At 36.6% G+C, this 14,167-nt stretch overlaps 1 protein-coding gene across 3 annotated transcripts in view; it reads left to right on the forward strand.

Moving 5' to 3' along the window:
* Window positions 1-14,167, forward strand: part of LOC106882253 (stromal interaction molecule 1) — a 278,541-nt gene that overhangs the window by 195,293 nt on the left and 69,081 nt on the right. For all 3 annotated transcript variants that reach the window (XM_052973513.1, XM_052973512.1, XM_052973511.1), the window contains exon 6: window positions 4,935-5,109. In XM_052973513.1, coding sequence (XP_052829473.1) covers window positions 4,935-5,109 — 175 coding nt within the window. The remainder of the gene's footprint in view (window positions 1-4,934; window positions 5,110-14,167) is intronic.

The raw sequence follows: 14,167 nt of genomic DNA on the forward strand, positions 1-14,167 counted from the left end.
GAATATAGTACAAATGAATCCAGAGACACAGTTTTCAATTACAGTACTACCATAATTAATGATGTTGGTACATTCTCTGGCGATATGTAATACAAATGTTGGAACTAATGGAACTAACTGCATTTAAATGAAAATCCTGAAAGGGAATTAATAGACATTATTGTTTGGAATATAGTACAAATGAATCCAGAGACACAGTTTTCAGTTACAGTACTACCACAATTAATGATGTTGGATCTAACTATAGTTCAATAAATGCTATGGGTTGGGTTAAAAAATGATTCAGCAGATATTAAAAAAACATAGTCTTCATATGTGTAATTTTATTGATATTGATAAAGAATTTTGTCAGATCTTTTCTCGTGGAAATGGATTATTGGATTAGTGAGAGAAAGAAATGGTTTCATAGAGGAGATCTTAAAGCATTGACGCTAACCAACTACAATTTTTATATTGCTTCACTGTAAAAGTCAAACCAAATAAAACATAAATATGTGACTGCCTCCTCTTGATTATATCAGCCAACAAATTTCAGTTCCAGATAACGTCTTTACTCTTTTGTTACCGTATTTCTGCAGAAATACACTTCTTTTGCTTCGATTATATTTTTAACACAAGGAAAAATTTAGAGAAATAACATTAAGATGGTGCTTGGCAACATAAATTGAAATTTTGATGAAAGGTAGTATTTTAGGAAGTTTGAACTTAAAGATGAATCTCAGGCTGGTGTTCTTAACTCTTTACTCTTTTTACTCTTTTACTGGTTTCAGTCATTTGACTGTGGCCATGCTGGAGCACCACCTTTAGTCGAGCAAATCGACCCCAGGACTTATTCTTTGTAAACCTAGTACTTAATCTATCGGTCTCTTTTGCCGAACCGCTAGGTTACGGGGACGTAAACACACCAGCATCGGTTGTCAAGCGATGTTGGGGGGACAAACACAGACACACACATACATATATACGCCAGGCTTCTTTCAGTTTCCATCTACCAAATCCACTCACAAGGCTTTGGTCGGCCCGAGGCTATAGTAGAAGACACTTGCCCAAGGTGCCACGCAGTGGGACTGAACCCGGAACCATTTGGTTGGTAAGCAAGCTACTTACCACACAGCCACTCCTGCACCTATAAGCCACTCGATAATCATTTATAAAAGTCATTTATTAAAAATGTCTATGATCCAGTCACTGATACTACTTTTATGACACATCTACTTATACTGCATCTCTTTAGTGTTCAGATTATTCTGTCAAATGTAAGATTTATTTATTCACATTATTTTGAATTAATTATGCATTCTCTTCAGGTTTTTGAGATTTTGATGACCTGATTGTTTGTTTTGATAATGACATTGTCTGGTAGGTGTGAGAGGCCAGATCTGGCTAATTTGAACATAAGACAGAATATTTGGGCCGGGTATGGCCGGTTTGAATACTACAGGGTTATCATACACTTAAGCACTATACTCATATCCCACACCTACTGTACTCTCCTCATATCACACACCTACTGTACTCTCCTCATATCACACACCTACTGTACTCTCCTCATATCCCACATCTATTGTGTTTCCTTTATATCACAGTACTGAATTTACATTGTACATCTACTGCAGTTTTATCATACATCTGTCTACTTCTCTTTCGTTATACTACTGCACTTATATCTCACATCTACTGTGCAACACTTTACATCAAATATTCTTCTTATTTACCAACCTCTTTCTGGGTTTCACAAAGTTAATTCAAGTAATAAATCATTCACTTGCCTTTTATTTAAACTTGACTTCTCTTGTTTGCTAAACAATTGACTCAACTCAGTTTTGTTTCCCTGGTTCTTTCTGCAGTTTAATAATCAATACTTACTCACAAAAGTGTCAGTACAATGTGTTATGAATAAATAAGTAAACAGACTGTGACTAAGTATGTACATTTAGTCTTTTTGAAAGATCCTCACAGACCTAATTTCTTAATGAATCTAAATACCTATTGATATGAGCCTGGGTATTTATTTATTTTATAATCAATTGAGTTAATTATTCCATAACTTTTGTTGTTCTCGTTGAGCACACCGATGATCAAAGGCATTCCAGTTATGATCGTTCCATGTTTTTGGATGCATAGAACAACATTGTTGACTGTGTTTGTGACATTTTAAAAGATGAGTGGTTGTAATTTGAGGGAGATTTAACTGATATTTTTTTTTTGAAGTTTGCTTGACCAAGTTGAAGTTAGTTTATATTATTCTACCAGACAGACAGAAGTGAGTGAAGCATAATTCTATGTCAGTGGGGGCAATCAGGCTGGGTTGGAATCATGTGATCAAATGTGAGGAATCTGAATTTGAAGTGACATAAAAATCGCAGTACTGAGATTTAAAGACAATTCTAAAAACATTAGAAAGATAAAAGATTTTTTTAAAGGGAGTTTGAGAAACATATAGTGTATTTTGCTCCTTTTATTATGTTAGAATAGCTATTTTAGGTGAATAGAAGAAATATAGATCTTAAAAAAAATATTTATTTGCAGTTTTAAAATGGAGGAACATGTAACACATTTACTTTCTGTTAGAGTAACTATTTTAGGGGAAAATTAGAAGCGAAACAGTCTCAAAAATATCTGTTTAGTGTTTAAATTGGAGTTTATTTGAGAAATATAACATTTGCTATTATATTGTACTACTAGCAGACATACCTGGCATTGCTTGGGATTTAAATGGCATAGTTTGTATATATGATACAGTTAGGTGAAACATGTGATACAGGGAAGTACAACATTAAAGCTAAAACATTTGATGAGTAAATGAAGGGCTAATTCGACTGACATATTGTGCATCTGTTTGGAAGATCCCAGGCCCTAACCTTGTCATGGAAAAGTGGGTGGTGGGTATGTAATTTTTGAATGCATCAAAAAGCTCTCGGTGAATATACACACCTTTGTGGCTGTTGGCGCTGCCGCTGCCATGCTGAGCAATCAGCAGACATAGGAATTACATCTGTGTGATAAATTAAACCTGTGGATGTGCTCAACAGCACCACATGAGAGAAATCTACATGAAAGAAATGACATGGTAAGTGGGGGTGGGATTGGCTGAATCTGTTAATGCAGCATTCCTGGCCAGGCAAATACTACACTGCTCATTGCTTTCCATTGCTCTTGCAGTAGCTGTACATGCAACATTTTGTGATTGTCTAATTGAAATCTCATGTGATGATCGATTTCTTCTCCTTCTTTTCAATTTCTCTGCTACTGCTGTTTTTCGACCAATTATTATGTGAAGAAATATGATGTAATAAACTAAGATGGCAATTGTACATTAATAATTAAATGCCAATAAAAAAAGGTAAATAATATCAATATCTCAGCAAATTTAAAGAAAAGTTACTTTGCAAAGAGTTACTCCCCTTCTCCACAGCAGTCATATGTACCCAGAAAAGGGGGTTTTCTGGCCCCAGAGGCTCCATTACGCATTATGTGAAAAATTCTAAGAGTCTGGAACATAAGTAACGTATGTTCCAAGTTTGAAGAAAATCGGTTGTGAACTTTAGAAGTTTTGTAGGTTTACACACACACACACGCACACATATACTGAGTTTTATATATATAGATGTTAAAATAATGAATGTAATCAAAATATAATGAGCGTATCAACTTACATAACTAATTAACAAATAAATAATAGTGTATTGCAGGGACATGATATCGAAGACATAACAAGCGAAACAGTTTATTTATTGAATTCTTTTGTTTTTTAAATTCCCTCATTGTTCAATATTTTTGTTTTTATAAACTTTCAAAACAAACGTAAATGAAGGAAAATAATTAAAATGGCTGAATTTTAATGGAAGAATCATAAGCTTATCTTGCTTATCTCCCTTTGCAGTCACTCTTTTTGCTACATAGGCCTAATGTACAAACTGAGCCTTTCATTGTTTGATTTGTTTAAATTTGTATTAAAAGAAAAGAAAATATATGCCATAGAGAGGGAATGTGTGGCACCTTGGGCAAATGTGTTCTACTTTAACCCTGAGTTGACCAAAGCATTGTAAGTGGGTTTGGTAGACAGAAAATGTGTAGAAGCCCGTTATGTGTGTTATTTCTTTACTACCCACAAGGGGCTACACACAGAGGGAACAAACAAGGACAGACAAATGGATTAAGTCGATTATATCGACCCCAGTGCGTAACTGGTACTTATTTAATCGACCACGAAAGGATGAAAGGCAAAGTCAACCTCAGCGGAATTTGAACTCAGAACGTAGCAGCAGATGAAATACCGCTAAGCATTTCGCCCGGTGTGCTAACGTTTCTGCCAGCTCGCCGCCTTATGTGTGTGTGTATATGTGGTTGCTTGTGTGTGTGTGTGTGTGTATGTATGTCTATGGTATTACCCCCTTTGACATCATGTTATAGTTACAAATGAGCGTAACGGTCATGCAAGCAATGTCCTTAGTTTCCAATCTTCCGTGGGAACATGTCTGGTTATGGGAAAATATTACCTTACTTGGAAACAGGTGAAGGTTGGTGACAAGAAGGACCTCCATACAAAGAACATCTGCCTCAACAAAAATTCTGTCCAACTAAGTCAACATAGAAAAGTAGACGTTAAACTGCAGATAATGTGTAGTATTATTTTTAGAAAATAAGTTTTTCAAATAAATTTCATTGTAAAATGGTATTTAAAATTATTTTTTGAAATTATTTTCCCCTAGAATATTTCAGACTTTGGTGCTTTGAGCAGAGCATTCAGTGTTTCAATCTTTCAGTATTTTGATTTTTAGGTCATTTGGAATTTGGCTTTCTCATGGGTTTGACTTTATGATCAGCACCAATCCAGGATAGTTTTAACAGTCTTAGATTTAATTATCAGCCAAGTTCCTTGACCACTCATCTATTGCTACCCTCTTATTGTGTATATATTTTTCTGCTTTCAGAGGGTCACAGTTATATTAAAGACTTGACCTTGATTGCTTCTCTCATCATTGCCATTGGTGGATGCTGGTTTGCGTATCTTCAACACAAATATTCTCAGGCTCACGTGAAAAAAATGATGCGGGACTGGGAATCTCTTCAAATTGCAGAAGAATCCTTAAAAGAATTGCAAGAACGGTAAGGACTTTCTCTGTAATTTCATATTTACACACACACACACACACACACACACCTCAAAAGTTAATGGGCACCATCATTTTGGAAAGGTTCATTTGTAGACATAAAATATTGTCATTTGATGCATTTGAATATTTAATCTTGTATTTAGTAGACATGCCTTGTGAATAATACATAAATAAGTTGGAAACACCAAGTAGCGTTTACACAGATAGAATGGTATAATGAAGGATGTCTGTGTGTGTATATGGAAATATGAACAGGACAAAGGACCAAGATACCTTGTGCCTAGCCTTACTCAAGGAGACCCGTCCCCTGCAGCAAAAAGGTTAAGACCAATCCTTCTGGTGGTGTAAAGCACTTGTGGTGACGTCATGTAAAAGTGCCTGTGCAGTACCGTGCAAAAGCACCCTTGTGGCAACATGTAAAAGTGGCCATGCAGTGCCATGTAAGAGCACCTGTGTGGTGCCATGTAAAAGCACCCATGCAGCACCACAAAAGTGCTTGTAAAGCACCCACGTATAAAAGCACTCAGTACACTCTATAAAGTGGTTGGCATTAGGAAGGGCATCCAGACATAGAAACCATGCCAAATCAGACTGGATTGCAGCTCCCCAGCTTGCCAGCCCTGGTCAAACCATCCAACCCATGCCAGAATTCAGAGTCTATGTACCTATATACCTGTCTAGTGTTGATAAAGAACCGCTTACACTTTCCTGTCACTTGTGAGGTTTTCACCAGCGCTCCCATGGGCACTTCATTTACTTATCTAGCTGGAATCAACCTGAAGCTATGATTTTCCTGGTTTTGTACATGTCTACACTGAATCAATATGAATCTTTGCCATCCAGATTCTTTTCATACATGTGTGTGTGTGTGGTGTTCTCTCTTCTGCATAAATATGTTATAAATGACTTGATGCTTTACACCTGCCTATTCATATGTTATTCTCATCAGCTCAACCTGTACATTGTCTGTAGCCAACTCTTATTTCTTGGAACTTTATATCCCTGCACTTAACATTGAAGTTTAGGTCCTTGGTTTAGTCAGAGCATTTATTGTATGTAGCTGTTAAACTATTTGTTCTTTCACCTTCTCTTACCTGTTGATTACACACACACACACACACACACACACACACACACACACACACACACACACACACACACACACACACACACACACACATACACACGTGTGTGTGTATGATAAATATTGGCTGAGTGAGTCTCTGTTGGTACAGAGGATCTTCAGGCAAGTTGTGTATCACAACTTGCCTGAAGATCTTGTGTACCAACAAATGAAACTCAGAGTAGCAGGAGGGTGATTCAATTAAAATATAATATCATATTGCGTACTCTTTTTCCAGCGGTTAATATTAAATGTATACATATATTTACTTGTGTGTGTGTGTGTGTGTGTGTGTTTTCTTGTTTGAAACATAAAACCATATTATTATATTGGAAGTGTGTGTAATTTTTTTTTTTTGTGTTTTTAATATGTTTATCATGTATAAGGTAAAGAAATAACAAGCCCAAACCCAGCAATTGTTGGATAGTCAGATGTCTATGTTAATGATGATGAAGGCCATAAATGATGATTGATTATACACTGAAACCTTTACTTATGAATTTGTAATCCAGTTTACATTATATATGACAAATGTACACACAAACAAACAATACATGATTGTAGAATGTAAAATTTATTTACGTGATTAATTTCTTAAAATTGCAAAGTTGCTCGATTCTGAAAGTCAAGTAAGCAGCATATATGATGATGATGATGATGATGGTATGTGTGTGTGTGTGTATGATGTATGTATATTTTCTCGTTTCACCCCTTCCTCTCCCTTTTCTCCTATTTTTCTGTGTCATTAGCTTCCTATTTATTTCCTTCTCAGCTCATTTATAAAATGTTTTGCTATCTCGTCCACTTTAGACGTTTGATCTCTCTGAACATAATGCAATAATGTGTTCCTCTGCTTATCCATTGTGGTTAAGCATCCAATTATACTTGGAACATCCAGTGTTGTGTTTCCAAACAACCATAACGGTGAAACATATATAGGAAACAAATTATATAACTTTTTGTTTATCATAATTTCTCACAGATATATCATCATCATCATCATCATCATCATCATCATCATCATCATTTAATGTCCATTTTCCATGCTGGCATGGGTTGGATGGTTTGACAGGAGTTGGCAAGGCCAGGAACTGCACTGGGTTCCAATTTTCTGTTTTGGCATGATTTTACAGCTGGATGCCCTTCCAAATGCCAACCACGTTACAGTGTGGACTGGATGCTTTTAACATGGCATCAGCACTGGCAGGGTTAACCAAGTAACTCCACAAGACAAGGAATTATGAGAGGGGTGAGGACATTTGAGGAGGGGAACTTGTGTCAGATGATGAAAGGTTAAAGTGTGGCAGAGAGACGGAGAGGCAGAAATAGGTGTCTTACTATAGAAGAAGTACATGGTTACTCTGTAAGAAGGAAGAACGATTGAGATAGAGAGACAGAGAGAGAGAGAGAGAGAATAAGAAGAAGAGAGAGGCATGGGTTGGACAGTTTGATGGGAACTGGCCAGCTAAAGAACTGCCAAGGCTCCATTTTGTCTGTTTTGATATGGTTCCTATGGCTGGATGCCCTTCCTAATGCCAACCACTTTACAGAGTGTACTGAGTGATTTTTACATGGCACCAACACTGAGCTATAAAGTTTACACAGACTATTTCATTATTTAAGAATTCACAGGTGGCACACTGGCAGAAATGTTAAAGTGTCGGAAAAGATATAATATGGTATTTATTCCAGCTCTTTATGTTCTCAGTTCAAATCTCACCTGAGTCAATGTTGCCTTTTATCCTTTTGGGGCCATTACCATAAAGTACTAGTCAAGTACTGGAAGTGATGATTTTGAGTAACTCCATTCCTTGAAAACCACAAGTTTTGTGCCTAAGTTAGAAACCATTGTTTAAGAATTTAAGTTTTTGTATTATCCTACAAATTCAAGAAAATTTTCTGGTGGATGGTAGATTTTTATGTGATATTATATTAGTTGTTGCACCTGTGCTACCATACCTGAGTTACTACTCCTTTTGTTATGACATCTGTGTTAATGCACCTGTGTTAATCCACCTATATTAATGCACCTGTGTTAATACACCTTGTTAATACACCTTGTTATTACTCTGATGCTGATACACCTGTTTTAATGCACTTGTGTTAATTACACCTGTGTTGATACACCTTTGCTAATGCACTTGTTATTATGCCTTTATTATTTCACCTGTCAGCTATGATCTGAACCAAATCATTGTCAGTGACAGATATCAATTTATAAAATTGCTACTAAATGCAGTAGTGTACTTATATAAACCATGCAATCCTTTTATTAACATTTTTGAATTGTGTTTTGGTATTTACAAAGTTGAGTGGTTGACTGACTCCCAAAATTCTGACCACATATTTTGTAACTAGTCCGCATTGTTCAATGATCCCAAGTACTTAACTGTAGTAGTTCTACCCAACAGTAAAATAGCTCCCAAAAACGAATTAAATCATATTCAGCATTTTGAAACCCTCAGAACTCAATTTAGCTCTAAAGAGCCACCATGTAAAAAGCATCCATGCTTGAGCCACATGAAAAAAGTACCCGTGTTGACTCATGAAAAGCATTAAGTACACTCTGTAAAGGCGGTTGGTGTTAGCAAAGGCATCAAGCTGTAGAAACCATGCCAAAACAGACAATTGTAGCCTGGTGCAGCCCTTCAGCTTCCCAACTCCTGTAAAACTATCCAACCCATGCCGTCATAGAAAACAGACATTAAATGATGATGATGATCACTGAAATTACAAACGGTTCCGTGATATGAAGTTGGGCAATAAAGTGTTCTGATTTTTTCTTTAAAAATGATACACTCACTAATAAACTTGTTGCTTTTAATTCTGTGCAAATAGATATTTTTCATTGGGTTTGCCATTGTAGCGACCATTTTTCACTGGGTAACTTCTTTCATATCATTGGTTCATCAAATTTAAGGGCTTCACTTGCATATGCAAGAACAAAGGATGATTTATATGAATCAGAAATTTCTCTTCTAACATTTTGATAAACACAGTCCATATTTTTAACTTCATCGTTCTCAGACACATTGCAAAGAGCTTTCACAAGATACACATACATGTCAGTTTCCCCTTTCTCCCCCTCTCTACTCATCTAATTAAAGTACGTGATACTCAGCTAAACGTTTTTTTAAATTTTTTGTGTTTGTTTCATATGATTGTGTTTACATAGCTATGCTGAACTACTTGTATAAACTTCATTGGGCTTATGTACTCTTAACCTTTTGGAAATATTCCTTGCATGTGTTTAATGGTGCATTCTTGACCCATATCTTCCACGTACAACAGCTGACTTATTATTTATATTAGGTTTTAATTCTCTGAGGATCTTGTGATTTCATAACCTGTCATTTTCAGAACATTTCTGCTTGAATCAATTGTCTTGTTTTATTTATTTTATTTCACTCCACTCTCACATTCCCTTTCAATCTGTTGACATTTTATAACATCATATGAGCTGATAAATATATAACGGCACTGGTATTTTCTTTTATGGAGAAAAGTAAAATAGAAGATGTATCATTTGTCATCATTGACTATGAAAATGTATTTTATGGAGTTTCTCATATTTTCATAGAGTTTGGGTGGTGAGTGCTGTAGAGTAAAAAAAAAAGTAAGCCTGCACTGAAATTGCCAGTGAGCCAGTTTCAATTTCAGTTGAGGTCGATTCCATGCACAAATGTCATTACTGCTTGCTCTTGAGAAAGAAAGAAATGTTTCACAAACACTCTTCTTTTTCCATAGAAAGTCAATAAGTCAATATCTTTAGATTAAAATCTGATTCTGAAATGATTCTCAAATTTCCTGTCAGCTAAATAAATACTTGAATACAGAACACTGTCATAAAGTCTGCAGTAACAACAACAGCAACGAGCTCAGTCCAAACGTCACACTTCTTTCAATAATGAAGAACAACAGATGATGTCGGTCATCATTGTCATTACTTTTATGTCTATTTTTCCATACTGGCATTGGTTTTACAAAATTTCTTGCAGCAGTATTCTTTGACTGGATGTCCTTCCTGGTGTCAATGCTCACAGAGCTATTGTGTAATTCTCTTCAAACTGCTGTCATCAAATGTTTTGCTTACAAGTGACATAAGTACCTGCCAGCATTGCTGAAATGGTGCCAATGTGAAGATACACAGGTGTATATTGATGTTAGGAGGGACATCCAGCTGTTAAACCCATGTCAAAGTAGACAGTGGAGTTTAGCACAGTCCTCTTGGCTTAGCACCCTCTGTCAAACCATCCAACCCATGCCAACATGGAAGACAGATGTTAAATGATGATGAAGATATATATATATATATATATATATATATATATATATATATTGGCAGCGGTAGTATCTGAGTATTTATTTTCTTCTTTGCTGAATGCTTCCTTTATGGTGATGCTGTTGATGACTCTGTAGACCAATTCTTGCATAGAATTGATGGCATTGATTGCATGGCAATGTTGGTGAAAGGTGAGGTTGATTTTGTCAAGTCTTTCTCTCCTGTCATTTGCTTTCTTTCTGTTCTCTTTTGGAGTTTCAAATTTTTGGTTCTGATGGTGATAGAACACTGCCACTGAGTATGGTCTTGGGCTTGTGTTTCAAATGATTTAGGCTTGAGTCCAGTGGACTTTAATGTTGCTTTGGGTTGGTCCTTGTATTCTCCTGAAGTGAGCTCATCGAATAAAGACTTGGCATGGAAACCTTGACTCTTCTATTCTTGCTTCATGTCCTGACCATCGAAGATGGTGTTCCGTGATTAGCAATTTGAAAACTTTGTTGGCTCTTTCCAGAACTTTGATGTCGGTCACATAGCGTTGCCATTTGATGCTCAGATTGAACAAAGCTTTTGTTGGTGAAACCATTCTAATATTTAGATGTTGCAACGATATAGAGTCCAGGTTTTGCAACCATATAAGCAAGGTTGAAATGACAGCAGTATTATAGACCATATATATATGTATACACACACACATGCATGTATATATAACCATAACCAAAATGTCAGCTGTCACTCATAATCAAGCCGACTTGGTAACATGTGCTATGCTTTTTGATAATTCTTTTTGATGCATATGTAGTTACAAGCAGACATTGACACCATCTTGGTCATCCTGTTCTTGACCTAGTGTTCATTGAGGATGAGACAGCCAGAAGGAAAGAAAGCAACACTCAACTCGTTTTCTACTGACTTGACTGGAGTAGCATGAAATGAACATCCTTGGTGATCCTGGAATCAAAACCTGTGATTTTATGATTGTGAGCTCAACTCACTAATCACCTGACTGTGCACATTCACAAACAAACAGAAATGTTTGCATGCAATTGTAACTACATATATACATACATGCATGGGGGGGGGGAGTGTCACTTCGATTCCACCTAATGATTACATTTAAGGTACATGTATCTGTGGGATACTCAACCACTTGAATTGTAGTTCAATGAATTGGTAGTGCGGTTAATTGAAACCAACAGAGGATTGATTTACATTTGTGTGTGTGTGTGTGCAGCTGTATTTAACTGCAGTTATGTGTGATTGTGTATGTATATGTGTGTTCAGGTGTGTGTGTGTGTGTAAGTAAAACTTTGTCAGTTTCTTGTTTCACCTACTAAAAGGTAGTGTCTGAAAACTTGTGCTAATGCTTACTTAAGTGTCTGCTTTTTGTGCAGAAGGTATTTAACAGTTAATTGTCTTCTCAATATTTCTATTCCACTTCAACCAGTGTACATTTATACATTTATTTAGTAACTCCCTCATCACGTTTTTGGCATGTACAATAGTGCTTATGCTTAGCTGAAGAAGTCATTATAAAACTGAAACATGTGTGGAGTTGTCTCCCATCCTTACTAAAATAATTAAAAGACTATTAGTTACTGACTATTATTTTTTACCCCTCTCTTATCTCATAATTATTTCTAGTTAGTTTTTTTTTAATACTCCCTGTAAAAAAATTATTAATACTAACATAGTGCTCCAGCATGACCACAGTCACTTGGCTGAACCGCATAAATAAATAAATATTATATTTCTATGTGGGTTGTGCCTCTTCACTGAGTATTTTCTTTCTGTGTTTGCTTTGAATGTAAAAACAAATCCTGTTACATTTCATTTCTATGTAAAACATTAGAATTTTAGTTACGTGATTATCTTGATGGTGGTGGTGGTGGTGGTAATGATGATGATAGTGATGGTGGTGGTGGTTAGGCTAGCAGTAGTGGGGAATGCAGTGATGATTGGAATGGTGGTGGTGGTGGTGGTAGTAGTAGTAGTAGTTGTGGTAGCAATGATAATGATAGAATTGATAGTAACAATGATGACAATGATGACTAATGGTACTTGGTTGTGATGAGGGTAGGATAATGATAGCAATAATGGTAGTGACGGTGGTGGTGGTGGTAATGATGACAATGACCACAATAACAATGGGCAGTGATTAATTATGATGATCTAGGAAATGATGATGCTGTAATAACAGGTAGTGAAAAGGGTAATAATAATAATAATAATAATAATAATAATAAATTCTGGTTTTATTGGCCACAAGGGCTAATATAAAACAAAAAATGTAAGGACAAACATAGGACGAAATGTACAAAGGGTTTTGCGAAAAAGAAAGAGGTCTGTGTAAACATTAAAAATACAGCGAAAAATATAACAAATAAAACTCTCGATAGGGGGAGGCGCTTTGAAAGGTTACTCATGGAAAAACCCATGAAAGCCACGGGAGCCTGGTCAAATGGGGAGAGAGCCCCTTCTCCTTTTATATTACCTTTTCTTTTTACAGGTGTAACCTCAGAATTGGTCTGTTTATACCGGCCATTTTACCAACATTCACCCACCTTTCAATAAATTTGCTACGAGACAGCACTTCCCTCTCTACTCTCATCTTCCTTTTCAAGTGGACCTTGAAAAAGTTGATGAGGCCTTGGCCAAAGAGGAAAGTGTCTGACTTTAGCCCTTTCAAATGGGTCCACCATACCACCTCTTTCACTGCAGCCACCAGGCAAATGAAAATTGCCTTGCCCTTCCGGTTAAAGGAGGTCGGCGGGGCAATCTTCACTTTTATAATAATAATAATAATAATAATAATAATCTTTTCTACTAAAAGCACAAGGCCTGAAATTTGGTGGTGGTGGTGGTGGTTAAATTGATTACATTGACCCCAGTGTGTAACTGGTACTTAATTTATTGACCCCGAATGGATGTAAAGCAAAGTTGACCTTGGTGGAATATAATAATAATAATGATAATGATCCTTTCTACTATAGGCACAAAGCCCGGATTTCTGTGGAGAGGGGGACAGTTGATCGCATCGACCCAGTACTCAACTGGTACTTAATTTATCGACCCTGAGAGGATGAAAGGCAAAGTTGACCTGGGCAGAATTTGAACTCAGAACGTAGCGATTGGCAAAATACTGCTAAGCATGTTGTTGAGCATGCTAACGATTCTGCCCACTTGCCACCTTGATATAATGATAATAATAATAATAATAATAATAATAATAATGATAATGATAATAATGGTGATGGTGGTGATGGTGGTGGAAGGTGAATTTTAAATTGATGGGTAGTGGTGAGGTCCGTAATGATGATGGTAGCGGTGGTGGTGGTGATGTTGACGGATGGTAAGAATTAAAATGATGGGGACTGATGACTAATTAGGGTGATGGTGACAATGGTGGTGGTGGTGGTGATATGGATAATGGTAGTAGTTATAAAAATATTGATTATGACGGTGGCTACGATGACTACGGTGATGGCGACCGCGATGACAACAGTCAAGAATGGTGGGGTTGAGGTTGGATGGGTGGGCAGGGGTCAGTATAGAGAAAAAAACAAACAAGCAATGTAATTGAGTAGGGGGTGGCAGAGGTAGGAGGTGGGGTGGGGGTAGGGGGCACTGCGTAAAAAAAAAAGTCAG

The sequence above is a fragment of the Octopus bimaculoides genome, chromosome 16, assembly GCF_001194135.2.
Source record: "Octopus bimaculoides isolate UCB-OBI-ISO-001 chromosome 16, ASM119413v2, whole genome shotgun sequence".
Lineage (NCBI taxonomy): Eukaryota > Metazoa > Mollusca > Cephalopoda > Octopoda > Octopodidae > Octopus > Octopus bimaculoides.